Below are 23,682 nucleotides of genomic sequence, written 5' to 3' on the forward strand. Positions count from 1 at the left end.
AGAAAGAAAGAAAGAAAGAAAGAAAGAAAGAAAGAAAGAAAGAAAGAAAGAAAGAAAGAAAGAAAGAAAGAAAGAAAGAAAGAAAGAAAGAAAGAAAGGCCTCAGGTACTTACTAGCTGTGTGATCCTAGCCAAGTCACTTAACCCTCTTTGCCTCTGTTTCCCTCTATCAAATGAGCTAGAAAAGGAAATGACAAACTACTCCTGTATCCTTGCCAAGAAAACTGCAAATGGGGTCACAAAGAATCAGAAATGACTGGACAACAACACAGTTTTATTGGTTTCCTTGTATTCTAAACCTGTGATTTCACTGAGGAAGATAATCGTTTTGCCTGGGAGTGCTGTTAGGTTAATCTATGCCCAGGGTCATACAGCTAACAGGTGTTAGGAATGAGACTCAAATCCTCTTCTTCCTCACTTCAAGACCATCTCTCCATTATTCCTCACTGCATCTCTCAGCTTGGGATTTTGAAGGCAAATAATATAAACATGAGTTATCTGTGATTTGATGAGGTTTCTTTTTCTTTTGCAGCGGACTCAGTCTCCCCCTTCTCATGCAGTTTAGAAGCACTTCTTTGATGTTCTTTGTGATTTACACTTACACCTCACAGTAGAGCTATAATTGGCAATTTTTGCCCCTGAGGCAAGAAGCATAAACTGAGCCCAGGGCAAGCAGCACGAAGTGGGATGAGTGGGCTAGTGTGGGGAAGGGAGGATTGGGCAGGAGTAAGTAAGCTCTAGTAGGCTTCCTATTTTAACTCTTTGTGCTAACTAGGTGGTAAATTAGAATTTAGAGACAATAGATTGTCTCTAAACTGCTAAAAGGCTACAGAGACAGTTGGTACTCCCTAAATTCAGTGGCCTGGAACCAAGCAACAGTTATGCCTCCCTCAAAGCTTATGTTCTAGGTGAGCCAGTCAGTCTAATCAATGTTTATTAAGCACTTACTATGTCCCAGGCAGGCAGCTAGATGGCACAGTGTATAGAACATTAAGGAGATCTGAGTTCAAATCCAGATTCAGACTATTTCTAGCTTTGTGAGTCTGGGTGAGTCATTTCTCCACTATTTCCCTCAGTTCCTCATCTGTAAAATGGCAACATCCTTGGGGGAGGAAATGGCAAACCATTCCAATCTTTGCTAGGAAAACCCCTCAAAGAGTTGTGTAGGACTGAACAGCAACACGTTCCAGGCAAAAGAATGACAAAAGAAGGCCCCTACCAACAGAGCTCCCAGTCTAATCAGGGAAACAACATGTAAACAACTATCTTCAGGCAAGATATAGACAAGATAAATTGGAAATAATCAACAGAGACAAGGTTCTAAAAGTAAAAGGCATCTGGAAAGGCTTCCTGTAGAAGGCAAAATGTTATCTGAGACATGAAGAAAGCCAGGGAAGCTAGGAGGTAGAGATAAGGGAGAGACAGCTAGTAAAAATACCAGCAGTCAGAAATGGAGTATCTTATTAAAAAAACAAGGGAGTCAGTGTCACTGAATTGAAAAGTACTTGAGAAGCCTGAGTTTTAAGGTATAAGAAGACTGGAAAGGTTCTGAAAGGCTTTGAATGCCAAAAGATTTTGTATTTGATACTGGAGGTGATAGGGAGCCATTGAAGTTTATTGAGAAGGAACGAATCAAATCTGGGCTTTATGAATTTCAATTTGACAGTTGAGTGGAGGATGGGACTAGAGTGGGGAGAGACTTGGGGCAGACAGATCAACCAGCAAACTAGTATGATAGTACAGGTGTGGAGTGATGAGAAAGCCAAAATCAGAGTGATGGCAGTATCAAAAGAGAGCAAGGAGTGTGTGTGAGACATATTTCAAAAGTAAAATTGACAAGCTTTGGCAACAGATTGGATATGGAGAGTACTGACAGAGAGAGTGAAGTGTCAAAGATGACACATAGGTCACAAGCTGATGGGACTGCGAATATTGTGGTACCTTTGACAGTAATAAGGAAGTTAGAACATCAGGATGATTGGGTGGAATTGATGAGTTCTGTTTTGGGCATGTTGTGTTTAAGATGTCTATTGGCCATCCAGTTTGAGATATCTAATCTCATTTGGAGATATGATACTGGAGGTCAACATAAAGGTTTGGGCTAGATAAGTAGATTTGAAAATCATCAGAATATAAATGGCAATTAAAGCTATGGGAACTGATGGGATCACTTGGTAAAATTGCAGAGAGGAAGAAGAAAAGACCAGGACAATGGAAACTGCAAAATATATATGTATAGAGCACACAATTGGATTGGATGTCCAGCCCATTTGGAATGTGGACCCAAATATAATACATGCTTTTCCCTCCCGTTTATCTTTCTTTCTAAAAAGACAAACAAATAAATCCTTTATTCTCAAAGCAAAGAGCCCAGCCAACAACGTGTAAAGAGATGGGGTTTCTCCATTGATGAGGTACTAAAGGACCAAGTGGGGCGAGACCAGTTCCTTCGTTTCCTGGAGTCGGAATTCAGTTCAGAAAACCTCAGGCAAGTCTTGTATGTGTTTTGGACAATATGCATAGTGTATGTGAATGAATAGACTTTCAGCTTTCTCTTCCCCACTCTTCCTCTCTCTCTCTCTCTCTCGCTCTCTCTCTCTCTCTCCTCCTTCTCCTCCTCCTCCTCTTCCTCCTCACCTCCCCATTTCTCCTCCTCTCTTCTTTTAAACCCTAAATATATTCAAACTGATTATATCATGGTTTTCACAAGCAATTGATTATTATGATCATTTAAGCTTATTTTAATTACCTCCTCCCAGACACATACACACTACATTGTACTGCTTTATAAACTGTTGGAAGCCAGGGATTATGTCCTTCCTCAATATCTCACATCACACCTAGCAGTGCTATTTTCCCCTACAACATGGCTGTAGAAATATGTTGTGCAATATATGTATATGTACTGGCTATCTTATTTCTTGCCTTCTCAGTGGATGGATGAAAAAGAGGAGTGTAGAAGGAGAGAAAGAATTTAGAGCTGAAAATTTAAAAAAAAAATTTAATAGTGTTCACATTTCAGTATCCCAATTTATTTATTTATTTGTAAGTTTTTAAATCTTTACTTTCTGTCTTAGAAACAATTCTAAGTATTGGTTCCAAGGCAAAAGAAGAGTAAGGGCTAGGCAATTGGAATTAAATGAATTGCCCAGGATTACACAGCTAGGAAGTGTGTGAGGCCATCTTTTAACCCAGGACTTCCTATCTCAGGCCTGGCTTTCAATTCACTGAGCCACCTAGCTGCTCCATCTCTAATTTTTAAATGCAAAGTTTAATTAATTGCTTCAGAATTGGGGAGATCATCTGAATTATCAACAACCTTACAAGTATCTCCTTGATTGCCTAGGGCAATGATGGTGAACCTTTTAGAGACCCAGTGGCCAAACCGCAACCCTCACACAGCATGTGAGCCCTTGCCCCACCATCAGCCTTACTCCAGACAGGGGAGGGTTCAGGAAGCCCTCCCATTGGGCTGCTGGGCAGAGGGACAGGTGAAGTGAGAAACATTCTCAGGCATGCATGGGGGTGAGGGGTGGGGAAGGAGCTTCCTCTGGCATGCGGGTCATAGGTTCGCCAACACAGACCTAGTAGATGGCAAGTACTCTGAGAGTTGATGAGATCAAAACTAGGTTAGATTTTTGCTCTCATGGGGCTTGTCAACTTGTTGGAGGAGTGATATATTAGAGAGCAAAGCAAAATAACGTGTAATTAATATGCTAAATTATATGACACAGATTTCAGGTAATATATCATAAGGATTTGAGATTGCATAAAAGCAAAGAGAATCTCCCTCTTAAATCCTAAGAATTGCCTGAGGCATATAGAGGTTAAGTGACTATCTCTAATTCAGCAGGAAATTTGAACCCAGATCTTCCTTACTCTAGGAAGTGGATGTGGATAGAGTGCTGGACCTGAAGTCAGGAACACTCATCTTCCTGAGTTCTAATTCAGCCTCAGGTACTTTCTAGCTGTATGACTTTGGACAAGTCACTTAACCCTGTTTATCTCAGTTTCCCCATATGTCAAATGAACTGAAGAAGAAAAGGGCAAACCACTCTAATATCTTTGCCAAGAAAACCTCCAATGGGATCACAAAGACAAGACTATAACAAGGACTTTTTTTCCCCTTCCCATTTCTAAATCCACCTCTCTGTCCAGTATGTTCCTGCCTCCTCCTCTACTGCAAGTGTTACAGAAGTTTATGAAAAGTGTAGTAGGGGGAGGCTGCATGGAAACGGTGATTTTGGATCCAGGAGTTGAATATATGGGATTAGAAAGATTCATATACAGATGATAGAGCATTTATTGAATTTAAGAGTAATTCATGATCATATATATATATATATATAATCAGATTGCTTACCATTTCGAAAAGAAGGGAGGGAAAAATAGAATTTGGAAGTCAAAACTTTTCTTAAATAAATGTTAAATGTTATTTTTACATGCAGTTGGGGGAAAATAAATATTTTAAAAAACAATTATAAAAATGAATACTTCAAAGGACCAAGCTGCATCAATTAACACAGTTTCTTTTCACATTCCAGAAATGTTGATTTCAAGGCAAAATTATACCTACTTGTATTTAGTTATGCATAAAGTGAATTTCCATAATTAGGAGAAATTACAGTGAATTTGGATCAAATTATTTTTTAAAATTATTTTAGGATTTTTGCATCAATGGACACAATTGAGTCCTTCTGGTGCTAAGCACTAGGAATATAAATATAAACAAGGAAGACTACCCCTACCCTCAGGGAGCTTACATTCTAATAGAAGAGAACACATAGAGGGACACTTGGGAAGAAGGGTGTAAAGAAACAGAATTACTAAAATGGTTCCCTAAGATAGAACCAAGGCTAGAAATCAAGATGATTCTTCTTCCTGAGTTCAAATCTAGCTTCAGACACTTACCAGCTATATGACCCTGGACAAGTCACTTAACTCTGTTTGCCTCAGTTCCCTCATCAGCCAAATGAACTGGAGAAGGAAATGGCAAACCACTCTATTATCTTTGCCAAGAAAACCCCAAGTGAGGTCACAAATAGTCTGATATGATTAAAACAACCAAACAGCAACAAAGAGAGAGCCACAAATGTGGAGAGAGGGTGTCGGCATGGAGGTTTGACAAGGCAAGGAGGAGATGGATGGGTATTCTATACAAGGGAAACAGGACAGAAAATGCAGAGAGGTGGAACTCCCCAGTGCAATCGTGTCTCAGAAGGAAGTATTTATTGTGCTAATATGAATAAACATAAATCAATGTTATATCTTTATATACAGACTTGTACATAGCGTAAACCTGATTACATTGACTATTTGATTTCTGAGTATACTGAAGCATTATGCTGAATAAATCTTTGATGGTTCTCTAAAATTCCCAATTAAGTACCTGAAGCTGAAAGCTCCCAGCCCTCCCCATTCCCTATTAGAGTAGCAGGCAGAGTCACTTCCTTGCTTGCAGTCATTGAGGCTGGGTGATGCTTTGGAAATGGAAACACTGTGGGCCCCAGAATCAGAGCAGCAGCCACAACAGGTTCTGCTTGAGTATTGAAGAGGGCGAGGGAAGGGTAGCAATGCTACTTCAGGGTCATTTCAGCCCCAGGCCCGATCCAGCTGCTGTCCATTTAATCAGTCCCTTGAGTCCCCCCTTCTCCTTCCAGATCCCCAGGATAACTTGCTGTAGGGTTTTCACTGACCTACTGCTTCTCATCCTTACTGGGTTGGACCACCATAAACAGCCACATCCTTTACCGTATATCCCTCTGTGCACTATTATGGGGTGGCTAAAGTATTAAGTTATTGTGAAGGGCACAGAGACAGGAGCCTCTGCTGGCTCAGCTGCTTCTGGGTCCAGTTGGGGCCCTTGCACTCTAAATGAGAACCATAATTTTATTCTTTACCCAGGAAAGCTCTGGGTGTAACCGAAACCACATATTAGCTCAGATTAGTTTCATGAAATATGCCTTGCGCTTAAACCCCAGTGAGGGGCAGAAGAGTCTGTCTCTGCCAGGTGTTCAGACACTCATCCTGCTCAAATGAATCCAAAGGGGACCATAACTGGAAATCAAGCTATTGCCTCTGTGTGTCACTGCCAGCCCCCTTCTCCCATGCTAAGAAGGGCTCCATTTAACCTTGAGCCAAACTGTGTGTGTATGTGTGTGTGTTCAGGGGGGCTTGTGAATGTGCCTGAACTTCTGTGTGCTCAGCATGCATATGCGTAGAGAGAAAATGATAACCCTGACTTGGAAAGGGTCTTCTAATGATCCCTGACAGGAACAAGGTTAGAAAAAACGGAACAGCTGGAGTTGAGAAATTCCCTTAAGAGCTGTTAGAATTCTCTCAGGGGTCCCAAATTCCATCGCTATTCCCACTACCTTCCAGAGAATTGGTTATCTGGGGAGAAGCTCGATTTACAGCGGCTCATCTCTGAGACTCTTTTGGTTGCTAGGAACAATGCAGATTTTTTTCCTCTTTTTTTTTTTCATGTTCTCTGCTTCCTGGCTCACCTAGTCTTTTTCTTTGTTCTTCTTCACAATCCAAAAGGCTAGTGTTACCTTATTTATACAGGTGAGTAGGAACTCTTTGGAAAATGTGGATATTTTTTTCATAAAAAGTTCTGATTTTTAAAAATATTGTTGACATCTCTCCATATTGCCTCCCCCTGGTTAGTCCCTTCCCTGTAACCAAGAAGTAATAGCCATAAGCTAACACATTGACTAACAGCACACACTTCACTACCCAACTACAAGTTTACCACCTCTCTGCTGAAAAGAGGGGAAAACTTTACATCCACAGTCCTCTGAAATTAAGATGGCACATAGCATTCATCAGAGTTCTGATGTCTTTCAGTATTGTTTCATTTACATTACTACGGATTGTGCCACCATGTGTATTATTGTTTTGGTTCTTCTTATTTCACTATCAGTTCATATAATTCTTGCTAAGTTTCTCTGGATTCTTCATAACCACTATTTCTTATGGCAATATTAAGAGAACATTGTATCATGGTCATATGTTACAATGCATTCAGGCACTCTTCAGTCAATAGATTCCAGGATTTTTGCTATCACAAAAAATATTGCTACAAATATTTTGGTTTACAGGGAAGTATTCCCTCTGTATAACCTGCTTAATAAATGCTTGATAAGTTGCTAAGTCCCCAGCAGTGATATTATTGGATCAAAGGTATGTGTATGAGTTTTGCTACTCTTCTAATATACTTCCACAGATGTTGGATAATTCACAGCTCTGAAAACAATGTATTATTGTGCCTATCTTCTCACAGCCCCTCCATCTTTTTCTTTCTTTTGTCATCTTTGCCAGTTTGCTGGGGATTAAAGCCTTAATGATATAGATACCTGTATTTTCCATCCAAATACTGGATAATCTCAATGGTTTTCAAAGGTCTGGGTGATGCAATAGGGAGGTTATATTGAAGTGATTATTAAATAGATTTATATTTTATAGATATAGAAATGGAAATCTTTACTGTGACCTTTTTCCAAGACTAGCTCTAAAACAAGCATTGACTGGGGAGTATCCATTGGATGAATGGTGAGATCTGCTTTATGAGAAAATAGTTTCCTCGGGTCAGTGTATACCACGTTATTATTTCTGGTAAGATGTCATAAATGAAACATACTGCCATCTAAACCTGCTACATATAGCTCAACTAACACTGGAAATATACCACTTCTAGTAAAGCCATTAAGAATTTCAAGAACAATAGCCAATTAGTTGAATTTCCAGCCATATTCAAGAGCCACAAAGAATATAATGCTCCCACCATTGTAAATTAAACTTGTTTTGATTTGATATAAGAATCTCTTGGACACTTTTTTATGGTATGTTTTGAGATCATAGCTAGAGTGAGAAGTAGCGTGGCATGATATATAGTGAGAGCTGGGGGGAAGGGAAGAAGGAAGCACAGTGATAGTGAACCTTTTAGAGACTTTAGAGACTGAGTGCCCAAACTGCAAACCTCACCCCACATGTGAGCTCCTCAATTAACCCCAGACAGGGAAGGGAAGAAGCACTTCCATTGGGCTGCTGGGCAGACGGGTGGGTCATGTGAAAAATGTCCTTGAGTAGAGAAATTGAAGGGAGCAGCCCCCTCTGGCACAGTCTGGCACACATGCAATAGGTTTGCCAACACAGCACTAGACCTTAGGCCTGAGTTCAAATTCTCACTCTGAGATACTCATTTTAGATGATTCTCTGAGCCTCATCTTCCTCGTCTACACAAAATGGCATAAAGCATGTATTGTATTTTATCTACCTCTCAGAGCTATACTGAGGAACAATGTTGGTATCTGTCAAGTTTTGTAGTGCAGCCTAAAGTTAGGAAGACCCAAGTTCAAAATCAGCCTCAGACACTCACTAGCTCCGAGCTCCTGGGCAAATATCTTTACCCTATTTACTTCAGTTTCTTAATCTGTAAAATGAGCTGGAGTAGAAAATGTCAAAAAACTCCAGTCTTTGCCAAGAAAATCCCAAATAGAATCACAGAGTTGAACACAACTTGAACGACTGAACAACGTATCTAGTACATGTATCAATTAATCAACAAACTAACAAACCAACAATATTAACTGTTTACTATGTGCCATGCCACTCTGCTAAATGCCAGTGATACAAAGGCAGAAATAAAATAGTCCCTGCCCTCAAAGTAACTTATATTCTACAAGAACTTTTATATGGGAATTGTTATTGTTTTATACATTATATATTATGTTATACCTTGCTACTTTTCTTTTCAAGGACCCTATAAGATAAGGGAGTATTATTGTCCCTAAGGAATATAGGAAATAAACAAACACATTTTATCTCTGCCTGTGTAAGTAGTTAGATTTTTACTTCCTTGAGGACAGTGATTGTCCCTCTTACTTCATGCCAGGATACACAATGCTTACTTTGACTGTGACCATATAGAAGCTTCACTTAAAATTCAGAGGTAATTTTCTGCTTGGTTCTCTGAGACATACTGCTACCTCTGAAATTAATGAGTCTCCCTTTTACAGACCAGGACAGTAACCTCCCATGACCTAAAACATGAATAGAAATTAGGTCTTTCTTCCTTCTATTAGAGAAAAATTCACAAGATTTAGAACCAGAGCACCTCAGTTCGAATCCTGTCTCTCCTAGCTTTCTTCCTCTGTGCTCTTGGGCAAGTCATTTTTCTCAATTTTCTTCATTTTTCTCATCGTGTCCAAATCTATGCTTCTTTTTCCATTTCTCTCAGTGTTCTCATGACAGAGAGGTCACAACACTTTGTAACTTTCCCTTTCTTCAATTGAATTAAAATTGGCCAACAATTAATAAATTAATTACATTTTTAAAAGCAACAATTATTAAATGCCTACTATGTGCAGGGTACAAAGTAGGCAATGCAAATATTAACTTGTGGGTTCCCTGCTCTGAGGGGTTTCTCACTCTGGTAATGTATGTGTGTGTATATATACATATGCACATACAGATATTTGTATTACTGGAATGATTATTATAAATGATTATTGACTGATTGGGGCAAAGGAGAGATCCAAACAAAGAGCTCTAGCAAAAACTGAGGAGAGATCCCTTTCAACTTGAGGGACCATAGAAGTAGCAACCAAAGAGGGGTCTTAAAGGAAAAGAAGGATTTTGACAGAAGGAGATGAGACAGGATGGACAGGATGGAAGGGACTACAGCGAAGCAGGAGATGGCACAAAGAAATCAGGAAACAGCTGTAGCTCATTGTGGCCAGCCCATGAAGGAGAGTAATGTGATGTAAAGCCACAAAGGTGGGCTGGAGCAAGATTGTAGACGGCCTTCTGTGGTGAGTTGAATGATTTCACATCATCTTCCGTCTGTCTCATCCTTCCAAAATGTCCTCTGTGCTTCTCATTCTGGTTTTCTCTGGCTTAGCACAATCTGTAAGATGGCAGGGCACGAGTTAAAACATCCAAACAGGCAGCAAAGAGAACCCCTTACATTTTTTATGAGCTGTTCCATCTCCTGAGAGAATGGAGTTGTTCTTCTAACCTGCAGATTGATTACCCCTGTTCCATACAGTGTCAGCTGAAAGAAGAAGCAATTAAAAGAGAACACAGGGGAAGCTCCAAGTTTACCCCCTAGGAGAAGCAAACTAGCACAGGGACCCCAAAGTACTTTCAAGACCACAGAGTAGACCCTAACCCCGGGGGGAATTTGCCCTTAGCCCAAACATGGCCAATTGTTCAAAGAGATGGGGGGAAAAGTAGCAGGGAACTCAGAAGCATTGCCGCCATGACCAGGTGAATGGAATTAAGCATCCATTTACACCATCATTATTGTTCTCTTCTCTCAGCTCATCATCATTTATAGAGGTCTTTAAGACTGGCAAAGCACTTTATATAGCTGATTTTATTTGACCCTCATGGCAGCCCTATGAAATAATGGCTATGACCATCCCCATTTTACAGATGAGGAAACAAAGAATCATGTCCTTGATGTTGCTATGACAGGCTCCAGAGACGTGAAGATGGATCAAGGTTGCACTTTCAGTCCATCCTGCCTATGGCTGGATTTGACCAGCAGAGGGCATGGAAACTCCTTTTCTTATTAAGGAGTTTGCTTAACTTGGGAACTAAGCTGAGTACTTCAGAAGCTGCTGAAGCAATTTTACACACTCCTCTGCCGGGTTAGGAAAAATGCTGTGAGCCAGGAGCTCTCCCATTGTACCAGCAGACCTTCCTGGCAGCAGCTGCAGAAGTGCCAGCCGCCATGGGGAGCTCCTAATGCTGTAACCAGTTTTAAAAAGCCACCTCCTGTGGCAAGGGACTGAAAATGCTAGAATCCAGGCAGGCAGGGAGGAAATAAAAGGCTGGGTCTGAACCTGACTTCATCCTGCTTCTGCAGTTGTTTAAATTTCTGACCCAATGTTAATGCTATTTGTTATTGGCTTTTTAAATTTACTTTTATTTAATGCTATTTGTCTTTCTTTTTTTTAATCCTTGCCTTCCATCTTAGAATCAATAATTGATTCCAAGGCAGAAGAGTGGTAAGGGCTAGGCAATAGGGGTTAAGTGACTTGCCCAGGGTCACACAGCTAGGAAATATCTGAGATCAGCTTTGAACCTAGGACCTCCTGTCTCCAGGGCTGGCTCTTATCCACTGAGCTACCCAGCTGCCCCTAATGCTATTTGTCTTTAGCAACCTTCCTCCCTGGCTCCCTTCTCTGCCCTCTCCCCAAAACAATTTGTTTGGAGTCCTGAATTTTGAATCCAGGGAGTGCATTAGGGCTGTGCAAAGTGCCAGCACACTGCCTGATGAGCTGTTCATTGGCAGTGTCTCGGAGAAGGGAAGGACAGGTGGTTCTCCATGATACCGATGAGTCTTTGTGGCTCACCAGTCGTTCCAGGCCTTCTGCATTAAGCAGAAAAGGCTTAGTGCTGGGCGGGAAGCTTTTCTAATGCCGCCGATTCCCTGCTGGCATTCTACAGAGAGGAAGATACCTGCAGTCCTTTGATAAGAGCCAAATGTGAAGGAAACCCGGGCCATGCCTCCCCTAACCCATCAGGCACCGGGAGAGTAGCTTTGTTGTCCTTTCGGTGGGAATGTTTGCCTGCGAGTGAAGGGTTTGGAGATTCAGGGGTCTGAGGGTCCCAGCTCAGGACTGTGGGGCTTGAAGATAGCACAACAAAACCTCAGCTCCTGCCCTGAATTACAAATCGAGCCAAGGCTCGTTTGAAGTCATGGCCAGATGCCATTTTGACAGCTTTGTCAATGTGGCCATAGCCCAGATGCGGCAGGTCATCTCCGGGGAAGGCAGGCAGCTGACAGGAGAGCGAGCGCCCATGATATGTGCTGAGTGGGGAGCTCTGCACAGAAATGCCAGGGGAAAGGGACCCGGGCGGCCATAGCCAATTCTCCCTTTGTGGTACAGCTTCCCCCCCTCGTATCATTATCACTTTGGGCTCCAGCAGACTCTCAACATTCTGAATGTCATTGTTTTTTAAAGAGATGATTTTAAAATTCATGGTTAGACCAAAAAATGGACCTTGATTCCCTTGGGTTCTGCAGCACATCATACAGAATCTCCCAGACAACAGAGAGCATTTGGGGCAGTCTCTAACAACGGGAGACAGGCAAAGGTCAGGAGCAGTCTGGCCTTCCGCTTCTTCTAAAGGTCTTCCCAGAAGAGACCCGGTAGCTTTTCCAGGGCACAAGGGACAGAAAATTGCACAAGATGAATGCCTTCTTGGGACTGTAATGAGGATAGGAAATGATCCAGATGTCCCCCATTTGTGTGAGAAATTACATAGCCCCAGCAGGCTTTGGGAAGAAGGTCTGCATTAATGATGTTGACTGCAGTGGCCCAAAGGAAGTTGTCCTCTAGCCTCTCAGCACTGACTCACTCTTCCTTCCCAGGTTTGAAACCTCAGGCTCTCCCTCGCCCCCATATTCTGTTAGTTTTCTAGGCTTATATTATTTTCCTTATAATTTTCCACTGGACATTTCTTTTTTTTCCTTCCCTTCTCTGTACTCACACAGCCCCTATTCTAACAGCTGCAATGAGCTCCTGAATGGTCTGTCTGCTTCACAACTCTTCTTTTTCCATCCATCCTATCCAAACTGATATTCCTAAAACACAAATTGGACCTCTCCCCAACCCAAAAATCTTCAGTGGCTCTATTGCCTCTAGGAAAAATACAAAATCTTCAGCCCACTATTTAAAGCTCTCCGTCTCTCACAGAGTAATCAATCCTCCCTTTTGGGAACTCTCCATTCTAATCAAACTGACTTCTAGCCAGTTCCTTATAAATAATATGCTTTTTTTCTTCCCTTGTGCCAGTAGTCAAATGGTCTGGAATGAACTCCTTCCTCAACTCTACCTCAATAATCCCTAGTTTCCTTTAGAATATAGTTCAGGTGCTATCACCTGCATCAAGCCTTTCCTGGACCTCCAGTTCTTTGTGTCTCTTTCTCTTGCATTCCCTAAACATTATTTTGCATACATTTGATATTACTCATCTGTGTGCCTTGGGGCAGCTAGGTTCAGTGGAGAGAATATGAGACCTGGAGTCAGAAAGACTCATCTTCTTGAGCTCAGATCTCACCAAGCTGTATGACCTTGGACAAATCACTTAAATATGTTTGCCTCACTTTCCTCATCTGTAAAAAAAATGAGCTAGAGAAGGGAATGGCAAACCACTCCAGTATTTTTGCCACAAAGACCTCAAATGGGGTCACAAAGAATCAATTTAAACTACTGAACAATATCTGTGTACCTATCATCTCTCAGTGAAATGTAATCACCTAGAAGTGACAGACTAAGTTTTGTCTTTCTTTTTTTTTAACCCTTACCTTCCATCTTAAAATCAATATTATATATTGTTTCCAAGGCAGAAGAGCATTAAGAGTTAGACAATGGAGGCTAAGTGACTTGTCCAGGATCGCATAGCTAGGAAGTGTCTGAGGTGGAATTTGAACTCAGATTTGAACTTTTTGGAAAGACCTTTAGAAGAAGTGGAATGCCAGACTGCTCTTGCATTGTGCAGCTCAAAAGAAGACAGTGATGTGACCTTTTTGAGGCCTAATCTCTAAGACCTATTCTGGCCTTTTTGAGAAATGTTTTTAGTTTTTTTCTTTTCTTGTTTAATAGGATTTTACTCTAAATTTTTGGTTCTTCTGAACTTGAAAAATATTAACCTAAATGCATTCATATTCAAAGAACAGAAAATGAGGATTATAAATGAAATCACAAACCTCTATTTCCTATAGCTTGTTAGCTTGTTTTTAGTATATTTATATAAAATACATATTTATTAATATATACCATATTATATATACGCACATGCACATGTATGTATATGTATAACATAAATTTTGCACATTAGTTCCAAAACCATCCTATTTTTATATGTCCCCCTCTGTGAATTTTTTTTTAAACCCTTACCTTCCGTCTTGGAGTCACTACTGTGTATTGGCTCCAAAGCAGAAGAGTGGTAAGGGTGGGCAATGGGGGTCAAGTGACTTGCCCAGGGTCACACAGCTGGGAAGTGGCTGAGGCCAGATTTGAACCTAGGACCTCCCGTCTCTAGGCCTGACTCTCAATCCACTGAGCTACCCAGCTGCCCCCACCCTCTGTGAATTTTTAAAGATGTTTCAGTGATGTTCTAATTTCTTTTTTGTGGGGTGGGGTTTCATTATAACTAACTTCCTTCTTTTTCCAAGTCTTTCCTCTCAAAAAATAAAAAGTTTTCCTTTGATTAAAAAAAGGAATAAGCATAGCCAAGTACAACAAATCCACAAATTGGCCACATCCAAAAATATTTGTCTCATTCTGTACTTTTGATCTATTGCTTCTCTGATAAGAAGTGAGGAGCATGGTTCATCTTGGGTATTTTGTAGTCATGGTTGGTCACTGCATTATAAAGAGTTCTTAAGTTTTTCTGTTATTTTTCTTTACGATATAAATGTACTTCTGGTTCTTCTCATTTCTCTATATATCAGTATCTATGTCTTCCCAAGATTCTCTGATATTGCCCTTTTCTTCATTTCTTATGATGCAATAATATTCTGTTGCTTTCATAAAATATAATTTGTTCAGCCATTCCCCCTTTGATGGGCACTGCCTTGGTTTCTAGGTTTGGACTACAAAATAACCTACCATTATAAATGTTTTTGTACATCTCCCTCCTTCTTTGAGACATATAAGTAGTAATGATGCCACTGAATCAAAGAATATGCACAGTTTAATGACTTTACAGGTATATTGCTATCATGAATGAGTGGATCACTTTACCCTGACTCTTGGTTTTAAAAAGATGCTCTTGGCGAAAGGTTGGTTTATTCCTATTATTTTAAGGGTTTTAATATAAATTCATATTGTACCTTTTTTAAACCCTTCCCTTTCCTTCGAATCAATACTCTATATTGGTTCTAAGGCAGAAGAGTGTTAAGGACTAGGCAATGGAGGTTAAGTGACTTACCCAGGGTCACATACATAGCTAGGAAATGTCTGAGATCTGATTTGAACCCAGGACCTCCCACTCTAGTCTGACTCTCAATCCACTGAGCCATCTAACTGTCCCCTAGTAGTATACTTTTTAAAAAGTTTATTTTTTCTGTATCTGCTAAAAACATGTGATTTTTTATTGCCATAAGTCTATTGTGTTTATACTTTTCTTAAAATTAAACTAATTTTGAATTCCTAGTACAATACAACCTCATCAGAGTGTATAATCTTTTAAATATTTTTTCTGTAGCTTCTTTACTAATAGTTAAGTATTTTTGTTAATATTCATTAGGAATATTGTTCTATATTTTTCTCTTTTTCGGTTCTTACTGGTTTAGGCATAAAGACTATATTTGATTGATAAAAAGAATTTGTTAGAATTCATCCTTTTCTACTTTGGCAAGGAGTTTTGTAACTCTGGAATTAATTATTCTTTGAATGCTTGATTAAATATACTTATTAATTCATTTGGTTCTGGGTTCACCCCCACCCTTTGGGAGTTCATCTACGCTTCTTTGATTTATTCTTTGACCGGAGAGTATTTAGGCTTACAGCATTTAGACCTCATTTAAGTTTGAATTTTTTTCTTCAGATGCTTTACTGGTTATAATTTTATTGCAATTGTGGTCAGTAAAAGATATGTTTAATCTTTCTGCTTTTCTGCATATGTTTACAAGATTTTTATATGTCATCACATGGTCAGTTTTTGTTAAGGTACCATGTGTAGCTGAAAAATTCATATTCAGTAATAGCCAGAACATGTCAAATCTACCTTAAAAAAACTCTCTCAAGTCTTTTGCTTCTTCTTTTTTTTTTTTTTGTTTAACTGTATTAGATTATTTCACAAAAAGAAAAGGAAGTTTTTGGAGTCCCTAACTATTAATTTTACTTTCTATTTTATTCTCTAGTTTGATTAATTTTTCTTTAAATACTTAGATACCATGTCATTCAATCCATTTCATTCATTCATTACTACATTTCATATTATTTTATTGTCTAAGGTGCCTTTAGGTATAATATAGTTTCTTTTTACCAGGATCAATTTAACTGTTACCTTGTCTGAGATCCTGATAGCTACCTCTGCTTTTTTTTTTCTTTTAACTTACTTGAAGCATAATACTACTCCAGTCCTTCATTCTGATCATTTGTTTGTTTTTTTAAACTTTTGTCCTCTGCCTTAGAATTGATACCAAGATTCCAAGGCAGAAGAGCAATAAGGGCTAAGCAAATTGGTGTTAAATGAGTTGCCCAGGGTCACATAGCTTGGAAGTATCTGAGGTCAAATTTGAACCCAGGACCTCTTTATGTCCAGACCTGACTTTCTATCCCCTGAGTCACCTATCTGCCCCCACTTTATTCTAATTGGTTTTTGTAGTTCATTCTTGTAAACAAGTTAGTGTTTTAATCAATTTTCAGATCCCATTTTCCCCTCCACTTTAGAGGTGAGTTCATTTTGATCATATTCAACATTAAGATTATTAATATTCACCTCTCATATACCATTTCTTCTAATATCCTTCTTTAGAAACAGGATATTTAAAGAGAACTATAATAAACAGAAGTGTTTCATAATTAACATATTCAACTTCTGTTCTACTATTCATCCTCCTTTCACCTCATCGCTCCAGTATTTTTGATTCCCCATTTATCAGTCACCTTTAACATTAAATTTTGATTTGCTTCCTTGATTCTTTCCTCCCTTTTACATCCTACCCTTTCTTTTCTTTGTCTTTGCCTATTTATCTTTCAAGTTTAAATTATTTTTATAGTAACCTCATGTATATGTGTATGTATGTATGTATGTGTAGGCATGCCTTTCTGTCACTGATAAGAATGAGATTCATATGGTGCCCAGTACATAACACCTTTTTTCATGTTTGTACATATTTCTTGTATACTTCAATTATAATAATTTTCTTCCTTTTTCCTTGCTTCTTCCCTAGCATATTCTTTTTTCCTCTCCTTTTTCTTTCCTCTCTCAAAACCATTAAAGCAGAAGAAAACCGTACCCAGGTCCTGTATTTTTTAATTTTCTACCTTCCTCTAAGACCCTTGAAGATTTTAAGATTTTAAATAGTTATTAATTTCTATTATAATATATTCATTTCCTCATTGTTTAGCTATTTCCATTTGCATAATCTGATTACCTTTCTAGGTTTCTCTTGACTCATGTGTTTGCATTTTGAATTTTCTATTGAGTTCCGGTCTTTTTGTTAGGAATACTTGGAAATCCTCATTCTATGAAAGATCATTTTTCCTTTGTAAAATTATACTGTCTGTTGTAAACCTTTATTTTTTGCCTTCTTCAGTATCATATTGCAAGAATTTCTCTTTTTAGAGTATTTACTGACAAGTTTTGTGTGACCCTGTATGCAGTTCTTTGGTATCTAAAATCATCTTTCTGGTTATTTGTAACATTTTCCCCTTTGACAGGAAAGGTTTGAATTTTAGTTATGATATTCTTGTAAGTTTCCACTTTGAGGTATCTTTCAGGAGGTAACTGGTGAGTTCTGTCTATTTTACTTTGCCCCATGATTTCAATACATCTGGGAAGTTTTCATTTAAAGTTTTTGAAATATGCCGTATAGATTTTATTGTTTGATCATGCTTTCAGGGACTCTGATGATTCTTAAATTGTGTCTCTGATCCTTTTTCCAGGTTATTTGTTTATAACTGCAGTCATTTCTTTCCCTCCTATTTAAAAAATATATTTTCCCAATTTTTTTTAGTTCTTGGAATCTTTGAGTTGTTGGCTCCATCCTAATTTTCAATGAGTCAGATATTTTCTATTCTATTTATTCTCTTTTTTTCCCTACAGAATTCTTATTTTTTAAACCCCTTTCTTCTTTTTTGTGGTACTTTTCATCATCATTTTTCCCCTTTGGGACTCTATTCATAGCTATTGTAGAATTATTCTCTTCTGAGTTTTCCTCTTCAGTACTTTTTGATCCATGATACTTTTTCACTGTCTTCAGTGTCTTCTTCTGTTCAATTATATCCCCAGCATTGGTTCTTGGCTTGGGACTTTTATGCCAGAGTTTCTCTTTTCCCTGTCCTATATACTTGAATGGGTTTTCAGACTCTGATTTACCCTGAACTAAATTTCCAATGTCCCTTTTATTAGGCTCCACCTTTCCTGGTGTGGCTGTATTCAGAGCAATAGCAGGTTTCAGTCTTTCCTGGAGCATCCCAATAAGAGTGTTGACAGGCTTCTGGGTGATTTACCTGAGCTCATGTTGGCATCCCTGACAAGTTCCCTTTCCTAATGCCTGAAGGCTTCTGGCTCACCTTTTATGCAGTCCTGAGAGGGCTGACAGTGCTTACTTTTATTTCTCTTTGGATTTCTTAATCACTCTTAGATCTGGTGCCTTTTGTTGATCTTTTCTGGAGGTTATATGAAAAATCAAGACTCCTCTTCAGCTTTCAACAACCATCTTTACTAAGTCTCTATTAACTTGTTTCTTGAATAGTAATTTCCAGACATAATCAACATATCTCCTTCTATGTATCCCATCATTCTTCAAAAAAAAAAAAAATATATATATATACACCACAATTATTCCCACGAGTGACACCACTATCCAACATCAATTTGTATCAGTAGAGAGAAATGGAAAAAAAAAACTAGAATTAGAATGGAAAGATGTAGTTAAAATCCTGGCCCTGCTACTTACTAACTATGTGAGCAAGGCATTAAATTTCCTTAAACCTCAATTTTGTCAGGTATAAAATTAGGAGATCGGAACCATTTCTCTTCTTTATTTAGGGTTCTAGTTTCATCTGTGGTCCCCTTTCCCTCCTCAGCATCACAGTTGGTCTTAAAAGCAGAAAGGAAAGGAATACATGGGGTCAGCTTATGAATTTAATGGAACCATACCACTGAATTGGGGAAATCAGCCTCAGTAGTTTGGCAATTCATTTATCTAAGAACTCTGCAGTTTCACAGTCTGACTCTCCCATCTTATGTCCTTGGGGAGTTGACTACATGTTCCATTCACCCTTAATCCCAGTAGAACAACTATACCTAGGAACAAAGACAGGAAAGGAATACAAAATTTGAGGTAGTATTGGAAGGCAGGAAAAGGAATAGGCTACAAGCCTAAATGAAATCAGATACAATTCACAATGTGAAATGTCCAGGACTCCTAGATAAGATGGAACCTAATTGAATGCATACACCATATTTGCAAACATCATGACGTCTCTGCGGTTTTTATAGTGATTTAATAGCAGGTTAGGTTGGCAAGTGCACCACCATCCCACTTCTTTATATAATTGAATTGTAGATATGGTATTTCCTAAAACTCAGCCCCACAGCTAGATTTGTTTTCAGAATCATGCTAATCATGCTGCTTCTACCAACCAGTGGTATCTATCTGCTTTACAAAGGAGGAAACAGAAAGCACTAGAATCGTGCTTTAGGAATTAGATCAGGTCATAGGATAGAGGGTCAGAAAAAAAGCTTTGGGATCAAATTATAGATCATTTTATAGAAGAAACCAAAATCCAAAGAATTTCAACGAATTGTCCAAGTAGCAGAGTAGGGATTGAAACCCAGGTGTTTCAAATTTTTTTTTTTTTAACCACAGATCTCATCAGTGACAGGTCTCTGTTTCCCAACACTACATCGAAGCTGGGTCATTACATTTATTTATTTGTTTGTTTGTTTTAAACCCTTACCTTCCTTCTTGGAGTCAATACTGTGTTTCAAGACAGAAGAGTGGTAAGGGCTAAGCAATGGGGGTCAAGTGACTTGCCCAGGACATGTCTGAGGCCAGATTTGAACCTAGGACCTCCCATCTCTAGGCCTGGCTCTCCATTCACTGAGGCCCCCAGCACCCCAGGGTCATTACATTTAAATACTACATAATGGCTATTCCTGTTAAATCCTCTTTGCTGTCTAAAGTAAGGTCTTCTCTAGAGTTTTCTTTGAACCCTCTGCATCTCACATCTCCATTTCCCCCTTCTTTGTTGGAGTGAGCTCAGAAGAAAGAAGAGAAGAGAAGGAAGACTACAGATTTGTAGATCGTCATCCTAAGTTTTCTTTCTTCCGCTGTCTCCTCAGCCACTATCTCTCCTCATAAAAGAGGTTGTAGTTTCTCCGGATGGCCACAGGGCGTCACCTTCGTGATGTGCAGATGACTTCAAAAATCCGTGAAATGAAAATCTAGTTAACCTTTAGAGAAAACAGGAACATTTCATTTAGAGTGAAAATCAGAGGGAACCTTTTTAACATTCAAATTGGTCACTGACGCTGGGATATGGTGTTCCTCCACTTCAGAAGGTAGTTGTAAGGAAAGCACTCTGTTAACACTACTATGGTACTAGATGGATGGGGAGGACGATAGGAACGAGGATGATAAGGCCAATAACAATTGTCGTTGTTGGGTCCACCTTGGCGCTGTTCTGACTCATTTTTGTTCGGGATGGATCACACCTCTAGCTTCCACATTCTCATCTTTCACTGATGTTAAGATTCAGCCTCCCTCACCCCAATCCTTCGCAGTTCGGAAGCTGTACCCCACCTAGCCCCAAAATGAAAGAACAATGGATGTGGAGTCAAAAGATCTAACTTTAAATATCGGTTTTTCTGCTTATTACTCACGTGATCTCGGACTGGTCCCCTCCCCTCTCTGGGTCTCAATTTTCATGAGGGGATTAAATTTGATGATTCCTGAAATTCCTTCCAGATATCAATCCTAAGATCCTGTGATGTAGGTTCAAGTCTCTAATTTGTCTGCCAACTTGTCAAGTGATGGAGCTCATAACCCCTCTGAATCAATTAATTCTCTCATCTATTTTTTGTTCAGCAGTGTCTGATCTTTGTGATCTCATTTGGGGTTTTCTTGGTAAAGATACTGGAGTGGTTTGCCATTTCCTTCTCCAGCTCATTTTGCAGATAAGGAAACTCAAGCAAATAAAGTTAAGTGACTCGCTGAGAGTCTCACAGTTAGGAAGTGTCTGCAGCCAGATTTGAACTCAGGAAGTTGAGTCTTCCTGATTCCAGGTCGGTACTCTATCCACTGCACCACCTAGCTGCCCTTCTCATCTGTAAAACAGAGATAATAATACACCAGTCCATCTGTGATAGGGTTCTTTTAAGGAAAACACTTTTTAAAAAATAATAATAGTTAACATTTATAGAGTAATCAAAGTGCTTTACATACTTTGAAAGGGGGATGTAGTTATTACTCCACTCTACTTAGGAGGGAACTGAGGCAGAGAGAGAAACTAAGTGACTTTCCCAGGGCCACTCAGGCAGCAGATATGCTCCGATCTTCCTGATTCCACAGTCTACCTTGGTCTACTGCAATACCTAACAGTCCTTTGAAAATGTGCTATATATATGAGAGTGGCTGTGGTTATCATTATCATCCATCCTCATCAACAAAACATTTTTGTTCCTGACTATATCTGCTTTGGTGCCATCCCTGGAGACAAGATGCTGCTGTCAAGATTTCAGCTTTGGTTGCTGGTGCCCAGTTCTCTTAACAACTGTATTGGTCTTGTAGGGCTAATGGGAGAGAAAGAGGAAAGTGAGAGGGAGATTTTTCTCTTTGCCTTCCCCCCACAGAGTATTTAATCAGAGTGCTGCTCTTTCCCTATTGCTCCTAGCTCCCCACAGGCACCTTCAGCATTGATTCCCATGTAGCCCTGTCGTGTCTAAGACAGTGCTACACCTGTTTGGCCCATTTTCCTCTAAAAAGAAGCTTTGTCAAACCATTCCATTTCTATTTTATTTTCGTTCTCTGCAAAAAAAAATGCATTCTAATATTCCTTCATCTCTAAAATTCTCTCTGGTCCTCCTTTGTTACCCTCACCAATTTATTTTATTTTTTAAGTTTTATTGAATTTAATGTTTATACTATTGCCATTTCCCCCAGATATTTATACACACACATACATGTACTGAACACTTCCCTCATGGCAAAGAAAACCAGTTAAACAAAATCAACCATCATAAGCAACTCCATCTGACAGCATTAGCAGCATTCTGGATCCATGGATTCCACTTCTTTACTGAGAGGAGTGATATGTGTTTCACTGGAGTTCCACTTTTAGTGATTTTTAAATTGATATTACTATGATTATTGTGTATATTATCCTCTTGGTTCTGCTTTAATCGGTCTGCATCAGTTTATACAAATCTTCCTTCCTGTATTTCTCCCAGTAATTTATTCTAACTACTTTTTTTTTGCTATTTAAGCCAAAATGAACCTTTTGTTACACTGAACTGAAACATCAATAAGCATGGCCATTTCTTTATATAAAGAACAAAAAGAAGGGCTGCATATGAAGCTATGGACCTCTACACTATATAGATACAGCTTGGATTTGATATTGTTTTGGGGAAAGGAGGAAGATATGTTTCTAATTTAACATGATAGTTCTGACTGCTTGCCTGTGTCTCCTTTTAAATTTTCTTCTACTCTCTTCTGTTTATTTTATAAGGATTCATCAGTGTTCTTTTCTTCCTTTTTTGGTATCATCTTTTATAATTCCCCATTCTCTTTTCATTTCTCCTTACCTCCAAAAGAAAAAAATATAGCTCTCTCTTGTTACAGTAAAATAGTCACTTAAACAGATTCCTACTTTGGCTTTGTCTGAAAAATGTATGTTTCATTCAGCACCCCTAGAATATCATCTCTCTACAAAGAGATAGGAAGCATGACCAGTCTTCCAGAGTTCTAATTGGCATTGCACCAATCAAAGGTAATCAAAGTCTTTCACAGTTGTTTTCCTTTACAATCTCGTAGTTGTCATCTAGAATATTCTGGCATCCTTGCATCATATATTTAGTCACAAATTAGAAAACTACCAGTGGCCCTTCTGTAAGCAAAGCATTCCCGTGGATCAGATTTTGAACACCTATGCCCAGCTCTTCCAAGCAGCAAATGCAATTTTTGTAATATCATCAATCCCATGGCAAATGGACTACACGAGATGACATTAGAACAGGTGACCAGGCAGGACTGTATGGAGAATTAATGCTATAGTCTGTCAACCCTAGAACCTGATTCCGTAGAAAAGCAAGGTTTATGAGTTTGTATCTGCCTCGTGGAATTAATGGTGTCTTTGTTCTTCCAATTCAAGGTTTTGGTTGGCTGTCCAAGATCTCAAAAAACAACCTTTACAGGATGTGGCAACTCGGGTGGAAGAAATTTGGCAAGAATTTCTGGCTCCTGGGGCGCAAAGTGCAATCAACCTGGATTCTCACAGCTATGAGAAAACAAGTCAAAATGTCAAAGATCCAGGACGATACACATATGAGGATGCACAGGTTTGCTCATTTTCCTGACTGATTCAGATGCCAGGCGTTCATCTGCCTACCTCCCCAGGCTAACTCTTTAACAAGGGACCAAGGTACTTTAGGTAATTCGTAAGGAACTCAGATTTCACTTTTTGCAAGGAGATGGCCAGGACCTATTCAGAAAAAAAAAAGCATAGAATGACATTCTGGGGTTTGTATTATCCCAAGTATATTAGAAGTGGCATCATGACATAGCTGTTGGAGTCAGGAAGACCTGAGTTCGAGATATGGCTCTGGAGCATACTAACAGTGTAACAATGAGCAAATCACTTACCCCAAGGCACCTCTGTAATTGTATAAATTCCAGATAAATTTCCAGTCTCCATCAATTGAGGAAATTTATATTTCAGTTCTTCTCTAGACTAATAAAACCACTCAAAATTGACTAAGTAAT

The 23,682-nt window shown here is 39.1% G+C and overlaps 1 protein-coding gene across 1 annotated transcript in view; it reads left to right on the forward strand.

Annotated features, from left to right (window-relative positions):
• RGS6 (regulator of G protein signaling 6) overlaps positions 1–23,682 on the forward strand; it is a 242,202-nt gene that overhangs the window by 136,764 nt on the left and 81,756 nt on the right. The window contains exons 9-10 of the mRNA XM_044659970.1: positions 2,362–2,487; positions 23,072–23,258. Of these exons, the coding sequence (XP_044515905.1) occupies positions 2,362–2,487; positions 23,072–23,258 (313 nt within the window). The remainder of the gene's footprint in view (positions 1–2,361; positions 2,488–23,071; positions 23,259–23,682) is intronic.

Source organism: Gracilinanus agilis, chromosome 2 (assembly GCF_016433145.1).
Source record: "Gracilinanus agilis isolate LMUSP501 chromosome 2, AgileGrace, whole genome shotgun sequence".
Lineage (NCBI taxonomy): Eukaryota > Metazoa > Chordata > Mammalia > Didelphimorphia > Didelphidae > Gracilinanus > Gracilinanus agilis.